At 37.6% G+C, this 17,448-nt stretch overlaps 1 protein-coding gene and 1 long non-coding RNA gene across 9 annotated transcripts in view; one reads left to right on the top strand and one right to left on the bottom strand.

The window, feature by feature from the left end:
* The window catches only part of fam13c (family with sequence similarity 13 member C), a 168,475-nt gene that overhangs the window by 27,995 nt on the left and 123,032 nt on the right, over window positions 1-17,448 (top strand). For all 8 annotated transcript variants that reach the window (XR_015503244.1, XR_015503241.1, XR_015503242.1 and 5 more), the window contains 6 exon segments: window positions 2,174-2,321; window positions 9,363-9,549; window positions 13,998-14,139; window positions 14,390-14,471; window positions 16,969-17,183; window positions 17,252-17,335. Coding sequence is in view for 2 of the 8 variants with exons in the window: in NM_001441654.1 (NP_001428583.1) it covers window positions 2,174-2,321; window positions 9,363-9,549; window positions 13,998-14,139; window positions 14,390-14,471; window positions 16,969-17,183; window positions 17,252-17,335 (858 nt within the window). In the remaining 6 variants the exon portion in view is untranslated.
* LOC147841272 (uncharacterized) lies at window positions 2,529-7,477 on the bottom strand. The gene is made up of 3 exons (XR_015503872.1): window positions 5,715-7,477; window positions 2,921-4,892; window positions 2,529-2,871 (listed from the first exon to the last, which is right to left on the bottom strand). It is a non-coding gene; the product is annotated as an uncharacterized LOC147841272 (long non-coding RNA).

Below are 17,448 nucleotides of genomic sequence, written 5' to 3'. Positions count from 1 at the left end.
CATTTCAGACTGAACAATGTCTTTTGTACAGTAGGTACACTTCTCTTTTATGCTCTTATGTGCTGATCCTCCAGCCTGATCGCACAAGGAAACAACTATTTTACATTTTGTCAGTTTAGTGGCTAATTCATACGAGTTCAGTTTCTTTCTTTTCTTATTTTATTCATTTTGTTGATTTATTTCTCTCTCTCTCTCTGGAAAGAAGTACAGAGAAGGTTTCTTTCTTTCTTTCTTTCTTCTCTGTTTAGCCAATCTCTGACCCTAGCAATTTTAGCTTAACTTAGCAACAATTTCTTTATTGCAGTTATTTCATGTCTAATTTTGTAAATTCATGTTAAACACTACTTTGAGACATCCTTTCACACATACAGACCTTTCCGGAAAATTACTGGCAATTTTCCGGAAAGGTGTGTATGTGTGAACAGGCCCTTTTTGAAAATACCGGTAAATTCGTTCTGGCTATTTTCCGGAAAGAGAAGTTGTAACATTACCGGTAATTTGCCGGAATGCTGCGCTGTGTGAATGCAGAAGGAAGATTGCCGTAAAGAGCGCGTACACGTCTAGAATGTGCTGACGTGAGACGTCTACTTTAGCCAATCAGAACAGTCAGACGCATTCACGTGCGCGCGGCTTATGAGAATAAGAGTTTATGAGAGCCTTTGAATATTTTTCCAGACACATTTAGCTGCTAGATGTTAGTCAAATAACGTTTCTATGTTCCTTCTTAATGCTAACTGTGTAAATAATTATCGATAAAATGTTTATGATAATCCGTTGTTTGTTTACCTTTAAGCTTTGCGTGTGCCCGTGAGCGCCCATAGCGCCAGCACACACACATATCATGAACATCTCTACATGCGAAAGTGTTTCTCTATGTTTTCATTGGAGTTGTACTCAATACTGATCCATCCGAAGAGTTTGTAATGTAGTCAAATGTTTACAAACACAAGCGCAGCCGTTTAGAGGTCATTTCTGGTTAATGATGTCAGAATTTACCAGCATTTTGTGATGGATGTGTGAATGCTCTTTTCCGGAAAAATTCCGTAACGTCCTCGCCTGTGTGAACAGCGCTTTTTTGAATTTACCGGTAAAGTCATTCAGGAAATTTTCCGGATATTTACCGGTATCACTGTGTGAAAGGGGCTATTGTTCACAGCTCACAGTAAAACAGTCCGGTGAATTTTGACTGGGAACACTAAAGTAAGGGGCAGATGTGAACATGACGCGAGGGTTAATTACTAAATGTGTGTACCTGTATTATATTATATCTTCTAAAATATTATATATCCTGTATTTAAATAACTCTGGTTGCTGGGACTATAAAAGTCAATAGGTCAACCAGCATTATTCAAAATATCTTTTGTCACTCATCAAATTTTAAAACCACATGTGGGAGAAAAAATAAATTACGAGGTCCTTTTCTTTTTTCCATGAACAGGCTTTTGAGCCATCTGATGAAAGTCAACGAAAGGTGTAAAACGCCCTTGAAAGTCAACACGCGTCGAGCAAATGCGCACACATTCCTACATCGACATATATGTGTGCGTATATGCATCCGTAACACATCCCAGAGCTGCACGATTCCACGGCTTGCAGCTGCTTTGGGCTGTTTTCTATTTTATGAATGGAGGCTGGGAGGGGCCATGATGTCAATACACTTCGTGAGAACAACCCCCCACCCCCCACCCTCCCAAACACGCACACCTCCAGATGCGGGAAAAGCCTTCATAACCACTGAGCTAAATCTGAGAACCCCCCCTCCGCCTTCTTCCTCCACGTATCCCACGCATCCATCCGCATGCACTCCCTCCCTCCAACCACACCTGTTCTCCTATCAGAGGAACCAGCTTCAGCCAGTCTGCTGAAGGGCTTGCTGACGCCAGAAGACCCCCCTCCCCTTTTTCTCTCTCGTTCTCCTTTTTCCGCCACTAAAAGAGTGGCATGAATAATCCATGCCAGATAAAGAACTGCAGCAGAGAGGGACGTGATCACAAGCCTTGCTCGTGCACACACACACACACCCTCTCACACGCGTGTATGGTGATGGAGGCAGAGCAGAGGGGCGTGTGAGACTGCAGCAGCATCCTTGCTTTCCGTTTCGACGCATGCAGAGCGATCTTTTCCTCCTGCGCTCCAAAAAGCTAAAGCCGGCATGTTCTGCTTCTGCCTGCAGGGCTCGTTGATGAAGCTCCAGACTCTGGACGGAGACTCCAGTCCTTCCTCGGACCCCTCTCCCGAAGAAAGTCCACCCATCCTGGGATTTAAAGATGAAGTCCTGCTTCCTTCATGCAATGGCGTTGGGGACCAGCACAGCTCACCTGGTAATTCAAATCCCTCTTTCACTGTATATAGCATGTGAGTGAGTGATTATGCAAGATATACTGTACGTTGGGTTGTTATACATTACGTTGCATGAATGAATGAGTGAATGGATGTGGTATACCGATATGACAACCCATTGAAAGACTAGTGGCTGATAGGAGGGGTGGGTTTGTTTGTTTGTGGCTCTTTCGCAAGGAAGATGGCTCTTGTTTTTTCTTTTTTTTTTTTTTTTTGGACACACGTGAGTCACTTGCTCGCGCCGCTTCACACTGGCATCTATTAATAACGCAGGGTGATGGAGAGAGAGACACTGATATTGTAGACACCTCCTGCATGACTTCAACACGCACAAATATGTATACATCCCACATAACTGTGAGATTCTTATTGTGTGAGATCTCTTAAATATAGAATCTTTTTAGGCCATAAAAGCAAACAAATAATGATTTTTCTTATTTTTTTAATTAATTCACTTTTCTGAGCAGTTACCCTCAAGTAAGTTGTGATTTTTAGCAGGCGTCTGAAGTCAGCTGTTCTCAAGTTCACTCACTAAAAAAGATTGCTGCCTATTAAGATGTTTTAGATGAAGCTAATTAACTTTTATAGTCATCTCAATGTTGGTGGTGCAGTGGGTAGCTCTGTCGCCTCGCAGCAACAAGGTCGCTGGTTCGAGCATTGGCAGGGTCAGTTGGCTGTGTGGATTTTGTATGTTCTCCCCATGTTCCCATGCGTTTCGCGTTTCGTCTGGGTTCTCCTGTCTCCCCCACAGTCCAAAGATATGTGCTATAGGTGAATTGGGTAAGCTAAATTTTCTGAAGTGTGTGTTAATGAGAATAAATGGGTGTTTCCCAGTGATGGGTTGCAGCTAAACGTGCATTCGCTGCGTAAGACACATGCTGGATGAGTTTGCGGTTCATTCGACTGTGGCGACCCCTGATTTTTAAAGGGACTAAGCCGAAAAATGATCGTTTTTTTGTGTGCATTTTTTTGGTTCCATTTGGAACTATTTTAATTCACCAAGAACCTTTAAAATTATTTTTTTTAAATAAACTGTCAATTGTAAAGTGAAAAACTCTAACAGATATTAATCTTTTATGAAATGGAAAAGTACCATGAATGTAACAAAAACACAAATGCTGATAAAACGCTAAAATAAATAGATAATAATAATTAGGACCTTTGAAAGATGGACATAATTGAAACAAAAATGTGTGTAATCACCATTGCTGACCAATGAATTTATTACAAACTTGTGTTCAAAAGACATAATAAAAGACAAATATTGATGGTATTTAATGTATACGTTAAAGGTGCAGTAGTTGATCTGCCAAAATGTTAACCGCTTAGCATATTAACTTTGGACGGCGGGGAAGGGACTGTGATTCAAAGCCATGCCTCCTGAAATCCCGAACACACTGCGTCACAACAGCAGACAACCCTCCAGTTCATGTCTCACCAGTTCATGTACCACCAGTTCATGTACTATAAAAATAGCAGGTTTTGGCATGCTGTCCCGGGAGAGAACCCTGAGCTCTGAGATAATTGAGCCTTGGGCTCCCGCCTGGTCAATGAGCATGTGAGGGGGTACGAGATCAGGAAGTTCATGAGAGCTCCCCCTACTAAAGAAGGAAAGGAGGAGCTGGGGTGGGTAGGGGGATTCTTCAAAAAACGAAGACAAGGGAAGTAATGTTAGTCGGTCTATTTATAGTGAGTTTTGGAATGATTGGCTTACTAATGACTACGGATGAGAGACCAGCTGCAATCAATCATATCGCGTGCTTCTCTCAAAAATATTTAGTAAAACTTCACATGCCCCTCCAGCCGCAGCCCAGTACTGGGAATATAGTAAAACATATTTCTATTCGAATATATTTTAAAATACATTTAAATACATTAAAATAGATTTATTTCAGTGATGGCGAAGCTGAATTGTCAGCATCATTAATTCAGTCTTTAGTGTGCGGAATTCTAATATGCTGATTTGCTGCTAAATACACATGTATCATCAGTTTTGAAAACAGCTATGCAGCGTAATTTTTGTGCACACCATGATACATTTCCTCTCTGGGTCCTTTAAAGAATGCACAAATCAAAATAACAGCTTTCATTTAAAAAAGAAATCTTGTGAAACATTATAAATGTTTGCATGTCACATTTGACCAGATTCTTGCATCCTTGCTAAATGAAAATGATCAAATTTCTTGAGAAAGAAACCGTACTGGCACCAAACTTTTGAACTGTAGTGTGTCATAGAGTTCATCTAGTCTAACTGGAGTTAGTAAAGCGATTGTTTTCTCTGTCTCTCTTGCATGCTGTGTGGTATCCTCTGTAATCTAACTCTATCATATTCACTATATTAATTTTCTTAATAGTTTCTTATACTTTCAGTAGGTTCAGACGGTTCATGTTGACTCGACGTCTGCCTGATTTATTTTTGTATGTGTTAAGCTCAGCAGTTTGTCATTTGTTCACCCACCCTGCTTATTTAAATTTCCGCTGTCTCTCTGCATCTTTCTTTTTATTCCTGTCTGCTATTTTCATTATTTTTGCAAAAAAAAAAGTCAACTTTGCTTGAGTCAGCATAAATGATTAATTCATGAATCATGCTTCATAATCATCATTATAATGTCCAGTCCTAAAAAGTGGTAAAGGGATAGTTCATCTAAAAATGACAGTTCTTTCATTAAGTCATTCTTCATTTGTTCATGTTACCACGACTGGGGTGGAGTGACAGGAGACAACAGGAGGTAAGATCCAATATGCAGTTTATTCAAAGTCAGGCAAGCAATGGTCAAATCAGGTGTAAACAGGTATGTTAAGGCAGTCCAGAATCGTCGTCAATATAACAGGCAAAAGGTCTAAAGGCAGGCGGCTAAACAAGATAACATGGGTACTAGGCTAGGATCGAAACACGGAGAAACAAGACAGGGAAACGCGTTGTAATGTTACACTGGGAAAACAAGACTCGGCAAGCTGGAAGCGTGAATGAGTGGCTTATGAATGGAATCAAATCAGTCTGTGAACAAGTTTCAGCTGGTGCTTGCAATCAGGATATATGAATGAGCAGGCGTGCGTGTCTGGAAGCAGTGCATGTATGAATGTGTAGTCCTGGGGAATGCGGAAATGTAGTCCTGAGAGTTCATGTGAGAACCAGCAATCCTCTGGGAAGCGATCGCTGGTTGTGACAGTTTAAAACCGGTTTGAGTTTCTTCCTTCTGTTGAACACAAACCACTAGCCCTCTTTTTTGATCATTCTCTACACTATCTGACAAAAGTCTTGCCGTCGATTCCAGTTGTAAGAGCAACAAATACTTCTAGTTGATCATTTGGGAAAGTGGCAGAAGGTAGATTTCTCAGATGAATCATCTGTTGAACTACATCCCAATCATCACAAATACTGCAGAAGACCTATTGGAACCAGCATAGACCCAAGATTCTTATAGAAATCAGTTAAGTTTGGTGAAGGAAAAATCATGGATTGGGGTTACATTCAGTATGGGGGCGTGCGAGAGATCTGCAGAGTGGATGGCAACATCAACAGCCTGAGGTATCAAGACATTTGTGCTGCCCATTACATTACAAACCACAGGAAAGGGCAAACTCTTCAGCAGCATTGCGCTCCTTCTCATACTTCAGCCTCCACATCAAAGTTCCTGAAAGCAAAGAAGGTCAAAGTGCTTGGACTGGCCAGCCTAGTCACCAGATGTGAACATTATTGAGCATGTCTGGGTTAAGATATAGGAGGCATTGAAGATGAATCCAAAGAATGTTTTCTTTGCCAGAAGTCAAGTTATTATTTGTTGTTTCTAAAACTTGGATAGGCGACAAGACTTTTGTCAGATAGTGTAGATGTCAAAGCAACTTCCAACATACTTGAAAATATCTTCTTTTAAGCACAACTGAAGAATGAAACTCACAGTTTGTAACTACTTGAGAATGAGTAAATGGTGAGTAAATATAATTTTTTTGGTGAACTCTCCCTTTAAAGCACAGGTGTCAAACTCAGTTCCAAAAGGGCCGCAGCTCTGCACAGTTTAGTTCCAACCCGAATTAAACACACCTGATCAAACTAATTGAGTCCTTCAGGTTTGTATGAAACCTACAGGTAAGTGTGTTGGAGCAGAGTTGGAACTAAACTGTGCCGGGCTTCGGCCCTCCAGGAATTGAGTTTGACACCCCTGCTTTAAAGGATCTCCCTTGCAGCTCATGCTGACAACAACAAACAAAACATGGACAAAACATATTTAGGTGAATAAACTCTGAATATATGGTTTTCTATACACGCAGACACAAAGCTTGCTCTAGGGTATCTGTGGGGTCTTAAGTCTTAATGTCTTAAATCTCAAAAGCTACATTTTAGGCTTTAAAAAGTCTTAATTCTACTGAAATGTTGTGTTATAGGTCCTAAATCATTTTTTGCAGGTCTTAATTTTACTTTGTGCATGTATAGCTACCCAATCCGTCTCAGTAAAACTTAAAATAGCATTTAACTACTTGCCTTGCTGTAAAAGTTCTCCATTTATTACTGCTGTGTTTACTGATCTGACCTATATATTTTAATATGAATATATTATTGTTGTATTATGGAATTTTAATAATTTTTTTGATAGGTCAAGTGATTTTGTTTTCTAACTGTATTATCACAAATCCTCAGCATTTAGCCCTGTATAAGTCTAAAATTTCATTCACAGTGGTCCTAAAAAGTCCTCAGTTTAACTTGGTGAACCTACAGAAACCTGTTAGATGGACCAAATGTAATGTCATTGATCTGTATCTAGCTGTAAATACAAACTCATAAGGCTTTTGGTATGGGTGCTTTTTTGGGCCTTTGTGTTTGAAGTTAAATACACTAGCTCAGTGGTTTTCAAACTTGTTTCATCAAGTACCACCTCAGAAAACAATTGTCTCTCCGACCACCACCATAATGACTGGTATTGAAATACTATAGCGTAGTAGGCCTAATTAAGCAGCTTAGCAAAAACATAGCAGATTAATTCATATTATGAATATGTAACATTTTCAGCCACTTTAAACATTATAAATAGTTTGAACATCAACACTTTACTGTGCTTACAGGTAAAAAAAGATGTAAAATAAAATGTCAACGTTTAAATTAAAATGTGCTCATGAAGGCTTATTAAAAATGGCACTGTTCCTAAAAAGTAAAAAGAAAACTGCTGCACTTAAATTTAAAGTATTAACATGAAGTAGCCTATTCATCAACCTGGAAATGTTCCTTGGACCTAATAAATATAAGCTATATGTCATCACATTCATATTTAAAGTCTTTGTGATAAATTTTGACATATGTGTTGCATGTATATATGGCTTATTTGTGTATCTTTGAAATCTAAATATTAACTTGTATTTTAAATATGTAATTTGGATTTACACACCTAAATTGAAAATTAGATCTGCTTACTGTGCTTTAGAGTAGGCTTTGTGCGTCAGAAAAGCAAGTGATTAAACTATACCAGCCAACATTGGGATATAAAATTAAGAGATGCGCCCCACAACAGCAGTTACAAATATGTGGAGGAAATTAGCTTCAAATAATAGAATACATAACGAACATTAGAAAATTGAAAATAAAATAAAAGGTTTAGCCTATCAAAATCTATTTACTGAACACATTGGTGTTATTGTATACGCATCAAAGGGTTAAAAGTGTGTTCATTTTTTTACTTGAACTATTCAGCGATGGCTCAAAGCAAATCAAGTTTGTAATCATGTGTAATTATTTTGTCTAACATTTTAAGAAATTCTTGTTTTATCCTTTTGTCATATGTAACTTTACTGTTATTGTATGTGCAATGATGTGTTTCTTGATTTTACGTTGTCTTTTAAATCTGGCAGGGGGCAACAGATGAAAACTAGCCCTTGTGATTTACGCTGGCGTATTTTTTTAATACTTTTATTTTAAGTTTTTTTTTGTACAGCAGAAAAAAAACAAGCAAACAATATTGTCTCAGAATATACACACTTTCCAGGTAAATATAATATTAATTGCCATACATGTGGGTTCAGCTGTTGGAGATACAAAATGTAGTGATACACACAGTATGTAGACATCAAAAAGCCCTATAAGGTAGTGTGCCAGTCAGTTTCCGTTTTAAGTTTTAAAATGAGCACGTTTCAGATTTAAGTATCCAAGAAAGGGTTCCCAGGTAGCCAAGAATTTTTCGTTAGAGTTGGACCTGATAAATCTGAGCCTTTCCAAGTGGATAATGGAGGCTGTATCCATTAGCTACCCTGGCTTATTTACAGTTTTTTTTGTTGATTGAGCATTGTCCCTGTTAAACAAATAAATTTACAAAATAGCAACATGTCAGCAATGCGCCTTAACACACCTCCTTTCTAGACCATAACCCCCATGAGTCCACAAAGGGGCGCAAATGGACTTGCTATTTAAACATTGTGGCGCAAAGCGAGAAAATTACAGTTGCGCTGAGCTGAAAATAGCAAAACATCACTGCAAACACATTGTGCGCCTTATTGCATCGGGTGTATTGTTGGGCCAGTTATTTCACATCAAGAACAAATATAAATTGCATACTGTAGCAATGCTTTAGCAACCCATCTCACCAACTTAACTGGCAAACAGTCATAATATCATAGTAACCACATAGAAACTCCCTAGAAACCATTAGAATACCATTCAAATTGCACAAACTCCCTTGCAACATGTCCTAACACTTTAGGTTGAAGTGACGAACTACAAACTCTGGATGTTTATATCAAGTTTATATTTTCTAAATGCAAATTTTGTTACTGTTTTGTACCACACTAGCATATGGATATCTTTTAAAACTAACAATACTATTACAAAAACTATTTCAAATTCACGAGACCTTTAACTGTCCAGTAGCATTTGAAATGGATTGGTCTGGATATCAGACAACTGTGAGAAGGTCTTGTGTCGTCATTTCCAGATGAAGTGCTCAGCATGAATTGACTTCTCGGGGTTGGCAACAGCGGGACGCTCTGCCTTTATCTTGATGCAGGCTCTGATCTGTGTGTGTGTGTGTTTGTGTGTTCAGACTGTAGGCTGGCAGAGGGTGACTGTAACACTGATCTCCAGCAGAGCCCGGGGCCCAGTCGACTCATCCAGCACATCACAGACGACAACAGCCCCCTGCCCTCCCCGCGCTGCTCCAGCCAGAGCCAACGCTTCAACACCGACCCCGAATCGGCCCCATCTCCACCCTGCACCCAGCATCTTATCATGTAAGAGCACACACTCGCACACAAACATAGCAGGCTTCTGTGTATTGTGGGGACTTTCCAGTGACTTTTATTTTGAAAATAATATTTTCTGTTACCGAACCTAACCTTAAAGGGATAGCTGACCTAAAAATGAAAATTATGTCATTTACTCACTCTTCACTCATTCTAAACCTGTTAAAACACAAAAGAAAATGTTTTGAAAATTATTGGAAACCGGTAACCATTGACTTCCATAGTGTTTGTTTTTCCTGATATGGAAGTCGATGGAAGTTTTTTTTTTTTTTTTTTTTTTTTTTTTTGTGGTCCGCATTCTTCAGTATATCTTCTTTTGTTAATCAGATAATAGAGAAAAAAACAGCTCAAACTGGTTTATAACAAGATAAGGGTGAGTAAAGGATGGGAGAATTTTAATTTCTGGGTAAACTATGCCTTTAAAGTCAGATAAACATCATATAGTATATTTTTAAATTATTTCCTCTTGTGGAAAGATTCAACAAATCTTAGGATTTACTAACCTCGAAGGCTGTGATGCATAACGGTGTATATAAATAAGTACAAACACACAATACTTGCAAGACCACACTCGCACACAAACACATTATTATTGTTATTATTATTATTATTATTATTATTATTATTATTATTATTATTATCTTTATTTTACCAGGAGAGACACGTTGAGATTAAAAATCTTTTACAAGAGTGTCCTGGCCAAGATTAGGCAGTACACGTTACATGGGTCTAACAAACAACAAACAAAAAAGCAATCGACAATTAACATGAGTCACACTGAAACTATTCAAAACATCTACAAGCCTGTGTTTTAGCTTCTAAATCATTTATCCTCTTTTTAAAAGCAATCAGCGAAATCAACTGTTTAAACTGCAACTTTTTTTGTAGATTATTCCTTGCTAAAGGTGCTGCGTATTAAAAAGCCTTTTTTCTCAGTCCGCACTTTAGAAACAGACAGTAAATAAATATCCTGTGACCGAAGGCCATAGTTAAGGATGGGCTTTTTGCAAATGTAATTAGTAGGTTTCTGTGTATTGTGGGGACTTTCTGTTGACTTTTTATTCTGAAAATAACATTTTCTGTAACCAAACCTAATTTTAAAGGGATAGCTCACCCAAAAATGAAAATAATGTTATCATTTACTCCCCGTTACTCATTCTTAAACTATTTAAGCACAAAAGAAGATATTTTGCAGAATGTTGAAAACTGGTAACCATTGACTTCCATATCAGTAAACATACAATGTAAGTCAATAGTTTTTTTCAGCTTTTTTCAATATATCTTCTTTAGAAAAAATATATCTGATTTTGAACAAATCGAGAGTAAGTAAAGGATGAGAGAATTTTCCTTTCTGGGTGAATGTGTATATATATAATGTGTATATAAATAAATAATATATAATGTGTATTTAAATAAAACCTTATTTTATTTTTTGATTCCCATTCTACTGTAAGGGTGCAAATGATTTTTTCTTGACTGAAATAAAATAATTTTGTTATTTAAAAAAAAAACAATATATTTAAATAAAATATATATTTTATTGAGCAAAATTGTAGCCAGAAAAAAACATATTTAAAAAAATAAAACGCGTATAACTTTCTCTTCCGCTTGACCCGTTCAGCAAAAATACCTCATTTTTGTTTTCACGGAGAGAGAGAGACATCTCAGCATCCTCCAGCTGCAGCGAGTAACACAGTGACCCACTTTAAATCTGAATTTCATTTCTCATTATTAACACGAGTTTCCTGCTGGCTAATAATGTGCTGATGGAAACGGACATCTGTGACGGCCCGTACTCACTGTGTGGGTAATAGCCAAGGACCTTCCCAAATTATTTAACTTTTTTTTTTAGTAATAGTTGTTTATGATGTTCTCCCTCCGGCTCACTGGGTAAATAAATAGAGCAAAGCCGACCCAACAGGCCCCCGAATGCAGACACATCTCCAATGCATTGCTTGGCTGCTTAGAAAATAATTGTCATTTAGTTTTAGCGATATGTGGGTCAAAGACCAGATGCCCTATTTTTATTTTTGTTTTGGTGTCAGCATCTAATTAAATTTAAATGAAGGCCACTACTTTAATGAGCCAAATAGATTTTTTTTAAATAACATATCAAATAATCTGTGAAAGGGCTGAACGGTGGCTCAGTGGTTAGCACTGTCCCCTCACAGCAAGAATGTCGCTGGTTCGAGTTCCAGCTGGGTCAGTTGGCATTTCTGTGTGGACTTTGCATGTTCTCTCCGTGTTCGCGTGAGTTTCTTCCGGGTGCTCCGGTTTCCCCCACAGTCTAAAGACGTGCGCTATAGGTGAATTGTATGAACTAAATTGGCCATAGTGTATGAGTTTGTGTGTGTGAATGTGAGAGTGTATGAGTGTTTCTTAGTACTGTGTTGCGACTGAAAGGGCATTCACTGTGTAAAACAGGGGTGGCCAACCCTGTTCCTGGAGAGCCACCTTCCTGCAGATTTCAGTTGCAACCCATATCCAACACACCTGCCTGTAATTATCACATGGTGTTCAGGTCCTATTTAATTGGTTTAGGTGTGTTTGATATGGGTAGCAACTGAAATCTACAGGAAGGTGGCTCTCCAGGAACAGGGTTGGCCACCCCTGCCGTAAAACATATGCGGGAATAGTTGGCGGTTCATTCCGCTGTGGTGACCCCTGATAAATAAGGGACTAAGCCGAAGGTGAATGAATGAATAATGTGTGAAATAATATTCCATCGTCATTAAGTGTAGCAGATGTGCTGTATATGTGTGATAATTTAATATTTATTCTGACATGATGCACATATTAATTCTTACATGACAAAGAAGCAGTAATAAATATTATTATATTTTAATTTAAGACTATAAAAAGCTGAGAAATGGGCAAAACCTAGTGATTTGAAAAGGAATGTGGTGGATTATAAAGATGACAATTTAAAAATGAAATAGTATTTTTAATCTGCACTTTCACCTTTAATAGAGTTTTTTAAATTGGGCTGTCACTAACGATTATTCTAATAATCAATTAGTCGGGCATTTCAAACCAAAAAATATTTATTTATTCATTCTTTTTGATTAATCGAATTGAGCATAGGTCTCAAACTCAATTCCTGGCGGGCCACAGCTCTGCGCGGCTTCTTTCAACTCTATTCAAACACAGTAGAGTAGTCTTGAACACCTTGATTAGTTGGTTCAGGTGGGTTTGATTAGGGTTGGAACAAAACTGTGTAGACCTGCGGCCCTACAGGAAATGAGTTTGAGACCTTTGGAATAAAGAAATAAGTTGATGTTCTGCTTATTCTAACTATATAAAACCATAAATCAGGGGATTATTTATGTATAAGTAATCACACATTAAGTTTAATGATGTTTATTTTGACATTTTAAACCTTTGATAAATTCAAAGTTTGTTTTTAAATGTATATATGTTACATAAAACAACAAGAAGGTTGCTGGGTCAGTCGGCGTTTCTATGTGGAGTTTGCATGTTCTCCCCGTGTTGGTGTGGGTTTCCTTCGGGTGCTCCGGTTTCCCCCACAGTCCAAAGACGTGCTATAGGTGAATTGAATAAGCTAAGTTGGCCATAGCGTGTGTGTGAGAATGAGTGTGTGGGTGTTTCCCAGTACTGGGTTGCAGCTGGAAGAGCATCCGCTGTGTAAAACGTGCTGGATAAGTTGGCGGTTCATTCCGCTGTGGTGACCCCTGATTATTAAAGGGACCAAGCTAAAGGAAAATGAATGAATCAATAATATAAATATTTCAATAAATGCTGTTCATTTTAGCTCTTAAGCAAATATTAATACAATAACGTATCATGGTTTGCTCAAACATTAGGCAGCACAAATTCAGCTTTGCAAACACACGAATAAATTTAAACATTTAAAAAACACTTAATGTAGTTTATTTTATTGTAAATTGTAAAAATGTCATTTAAATTAAAAAAATTTACATTTAAATGTCATATTTTCTCTGTAAATTTTAATAATGTGCTTTAAAAGACACTGAAACGACTGGTCACACTTTATTTTGATAGTCCGATTGTTGAATTTAAGTTACATTGCAGCTAATTTTCATTAGATTATAAGTAGACTGTTAGGTTGGGGTTAGGGTTTGAGTTACTGTAAGTTGACATGTACATGCAAAGTTTCTTATAATCAGTTAAGTGTCTGTTGAAGGAGCAGTATTAAGCGGACAGTCTACTAATACTGAAATGGACCATCAAAATAAAGTGTTACCAAAAGACTTAACAGAGTACAAAAACACTTAACAGACTTAACTTAAAAAGACTTATCTTCAGTGTACACATTGAGTTCCATATTCAGTTTGTATTTAATGCATTTCATGTTAATTTCATAATTCACAGCTATAGAAACTGATAAATTTTAGTTGCCCATAAGTAATTGTGTAGTTGTGTGTGAGTGTTTATGTGTGTTTTCTTCTTTTTAGGGCTCGTGGTCTTCTAAGAGCAGAGGTTTCTGGAGATGCTAAAGACGCTGCTTCCATCACACTCCTCACCAAACACATCCAAACCCTCAAGAGGAAAATACGCAAGTTTGAGGAACACTTTGAGCAAGAGATGCACTATAAGGTTATAATTATTTAAAAATTTTCATGTAGTTAATATTGCAATTACCCAATTACCCAAAATAGAGTAATATGGGCAACATTCAGTTTAATGTCATCTGTCGCCCTCCTCTGGAAAAGAATAGTAGTGCACTTCATTGCTGTTTCATTTACCGTTTCAGATGATAGTCGTTTCATTTTAAAATATAAAGAATCAGGATGCTGGTTTTATATCATAATTCATAGCTTTGGATTGTGTTTGTTTTCACTCACAGCCTTCACATAATGATAAATCAGCCAATCCAGAGATGTTGAAGCTCATGAGTGAACTAGCCAGATCTCGCAAGCAGCTCAAAGGTAAGATTGAGCATCCATCCATACAATAAAACACATGTATTATGATTTATGGCCTTTTGTTATCAATTAATGCAATCATTTTTTTCATGGCTGCTTGGACAATTTATTTATTTATTTCATAATTATATGAACTCCCAATTTGTAAAACTATATTCTGAGTTACAGCTAACTCTTTTTAAATAATAAAATAGACAATAAAAATTGTAAAATAAATTAAAATAAGTTTCAAGAATGGTTGTCTGTACTCTTATTGTTTTTAACATTTTTTATTTTAATGTAATAATCACAATGAATTTAGATGGTTTTGGAGTTAGTTTGCAAGCACTTAATGTATACATGTAAAAAGTTGATTATATTATTTTTTTGTATTATTTAATATTTAAAATAGAAAAAAAACGTTTTGGCAGGACATTAAAGATATTTTAGTCTGCAAAATAATAATAATAATAATAATAAAATTATATAAATATATATAGTGTGCGAATGAGTGTGTGGGCGGTTCATTCCACTGTGGTCTGTGGTGGCCTCTGAAATTGAGACTAATATAAATGAATGATTGGAATATGAGGGATATACAGTGTGTCACTTTCATTTTTATTTCATTCATCAAAACGTAATTTTTTTATGACATATTTTATTTATTACATTGCTTTACATCTATTGTATTGCTTTCATGGCCATCAACTGGCAGTCACTTCAGTCAAATGTTATCACCGGACTGTAAAACATTCATTTTTAGAGCTTTGGCTTCCAAGATCTACTTTAAATACTGGATTGTAAAAAGTACTGTAGATGACTGGAAAGTTAAATGCTAATTAAAAGGAACGGCCAGACCAGTCCCCAGAAATGAACATTATTGAGCATGTCTCGGGTAAGATGGAGTAGGCATTGAAGTTGAATCCAAAGAATCTTGATGAACTCTGGGAGTCCTGCGAGAACGTTTGCTTTGTCATTCCAGATGACTTTATTAAGAAGTTATTTGAGTCATTGCAGAGATGTATAGATGCAGTCCTCCAAGCTCATGGGAGTCAAACACAATATTCATTCTTTTTCCACTGCACCATGACTTTATATTCTATACTGTACATTATTTTCTAGGAAGTAGGAAGTAACTTCTGTGACTGATCGATAGCAATGACTGAGAGACATGCAGACGGCCAAAACACTCGGCTTTGTTTAGATTTTAGTAACTATAGCTATGACTATTCAGTTTGTGGTCTTATTTTATCTGTAACACTGTAAGCTATGACATAGACCTGCCTTTTACTACAAAGACGCTGTTTTCGCATGTAAGTACCATGGTAAAGTGATGTAAACATTGATGTGGAAAAACAGCACCTCAGTGCGTCCTCGTCTGGGCGCTGACTATGAGGTTTTTAGGTGACATGACTTTTGTCTTAGCAAAGTCAGACCTTACTGTCATCATTAAATAATTAAACATCAAGGCATGATCATTTTTTATTTTGGTAAAGTGTAATCTAGAGGTCTTAAACTTTCAAAAAAGCCACTTCTGATATCAAATGATCAACTAGAAGTCAAGTTATTTGCCGTTTCTAAAACTTGGATAGGCGACAAGACTTTCGGTTTTAATATCATGCAAAGCACACCAGCTGCCTTTTTTTACATTCATTACAGGTCATAGGAATTCAGCCTTTTAGTCAGTAAAAGTATCAAAGGATGTTGATATTTGTCTCAGAGTGGGAATTCAGTTTGTAAAAACTGTAGTTCAGCAGTACTCTAAGGGATAGTTCACCCAAAAAAATTACTCTTCAGTTGTCATGAAAATGTTTGAGTTTAAAGAACGTGTTGTTTGAAAAACATTTGAAAACTGTAACCATTGGCGAAGTAGTGGCGCAGTAGGTAGTGCTGTCGCCTCACAGCAAGAAGGTCGCTGGTTCGAATCTGAGGTCAGTTGGTGTTTCTGTGGGGAGTTTGCATGTTCTCCCTGCATTCCCGTGGGTTTCCTCCGGGTGCTCCAGTTTCCCCCACAGTCCAAAGACATGTGGTACAGGTAAACTGGGTAGGCTAAATTGTCCGTAGTGTATGAGTGTGTGTGTGATTGCGTGTGAGGATGTTTTTCCAGGGATGTGTTGCGGCTGGAAGGGTATCAGCTGCGTAAAAACTTGCTGGATGGGTTGGCAGTTCATTACGCTGTGGCGACCTCGGATTGATGAAGGGGCTAAGCCGATAAGAATGAATGAACTGTAACCATTGACTTTTATAGTATTTGTTTTTCCTACTATAAAAGTCAATGGTTAGAGGTGTGTAACATTTTTTAAAATACCCTTTTTGTGTGTGTTCAACAGCAAAAAAAAAGAAAATTTATAAAGGTTTAGAAACACTTAAGGTTGAAATGAATAATTGATGAGAAAATGTTTGGGTGAACTATAATGTGGGGAAGCTTCCTCTATCCTCACTGTTAAATTCCTCTTTTCACTATACTGTTTCCATTGTTTTAGATGTAAATTAAGGAATTTCTTCTCTTGGTTTCCCCCAGATCTGAAGCTGAGGCAGTCAGTGGAGGATTCGCGGCGTCCTGAAAACATCCCATCCACAGACATCTGCAGGTACACCAGCATCCAGCAGGAGGCGCCAGAACACCACCAGCAGCAGCAGCAGCAGCACAAACCCTGTCTGGAGGAGACTGTGGATGCTTTGCTCAAACGACTGCGGGATAAACGCCAGGCGCTCGGCCTCCCAGACAACATGAAGGTGAGTCCATCTGTGCCCACATTCTGTCCTGGATGCAACCGTGTGCTGATCAACTCGTCTGTACACAGGAGATGACCCAAAGACAGATGGCCCTGGAGAAGATCACGCTGCAGAAATGCCTGCTGTATTTTGAAAGCTTGCACGGCAGACCGGTGAGAAGGTTTTCATGGTTAACTACAGAAATGTTAATTTTATATACAGTTGAAGTCAGAATTATTAGCCCTCCTGAATTATTAGCCTCCCTGTATATTTTTTCTCCCCAATT

The sequence above is a fragment of the Danio rerio genome, chromosome 12 (assembly GCF_052040795.2).
Source record: "Danio rerio strain M-AB ecotype USA chromosome 12, GRCz13ab, whole genome shotgun sequence".
NCBI classification, from domain to species: domain Eukaryota; kingdom Metazoa; phylum Chordata; class Actinopteri; order Cypriniformes; family Danionidae; genus Danio; species Danio rerio.
Note: the sequence above shows the minus strand (reverse complement) of the source record. Positions and strands in the feature narration are given on the sequence as shown.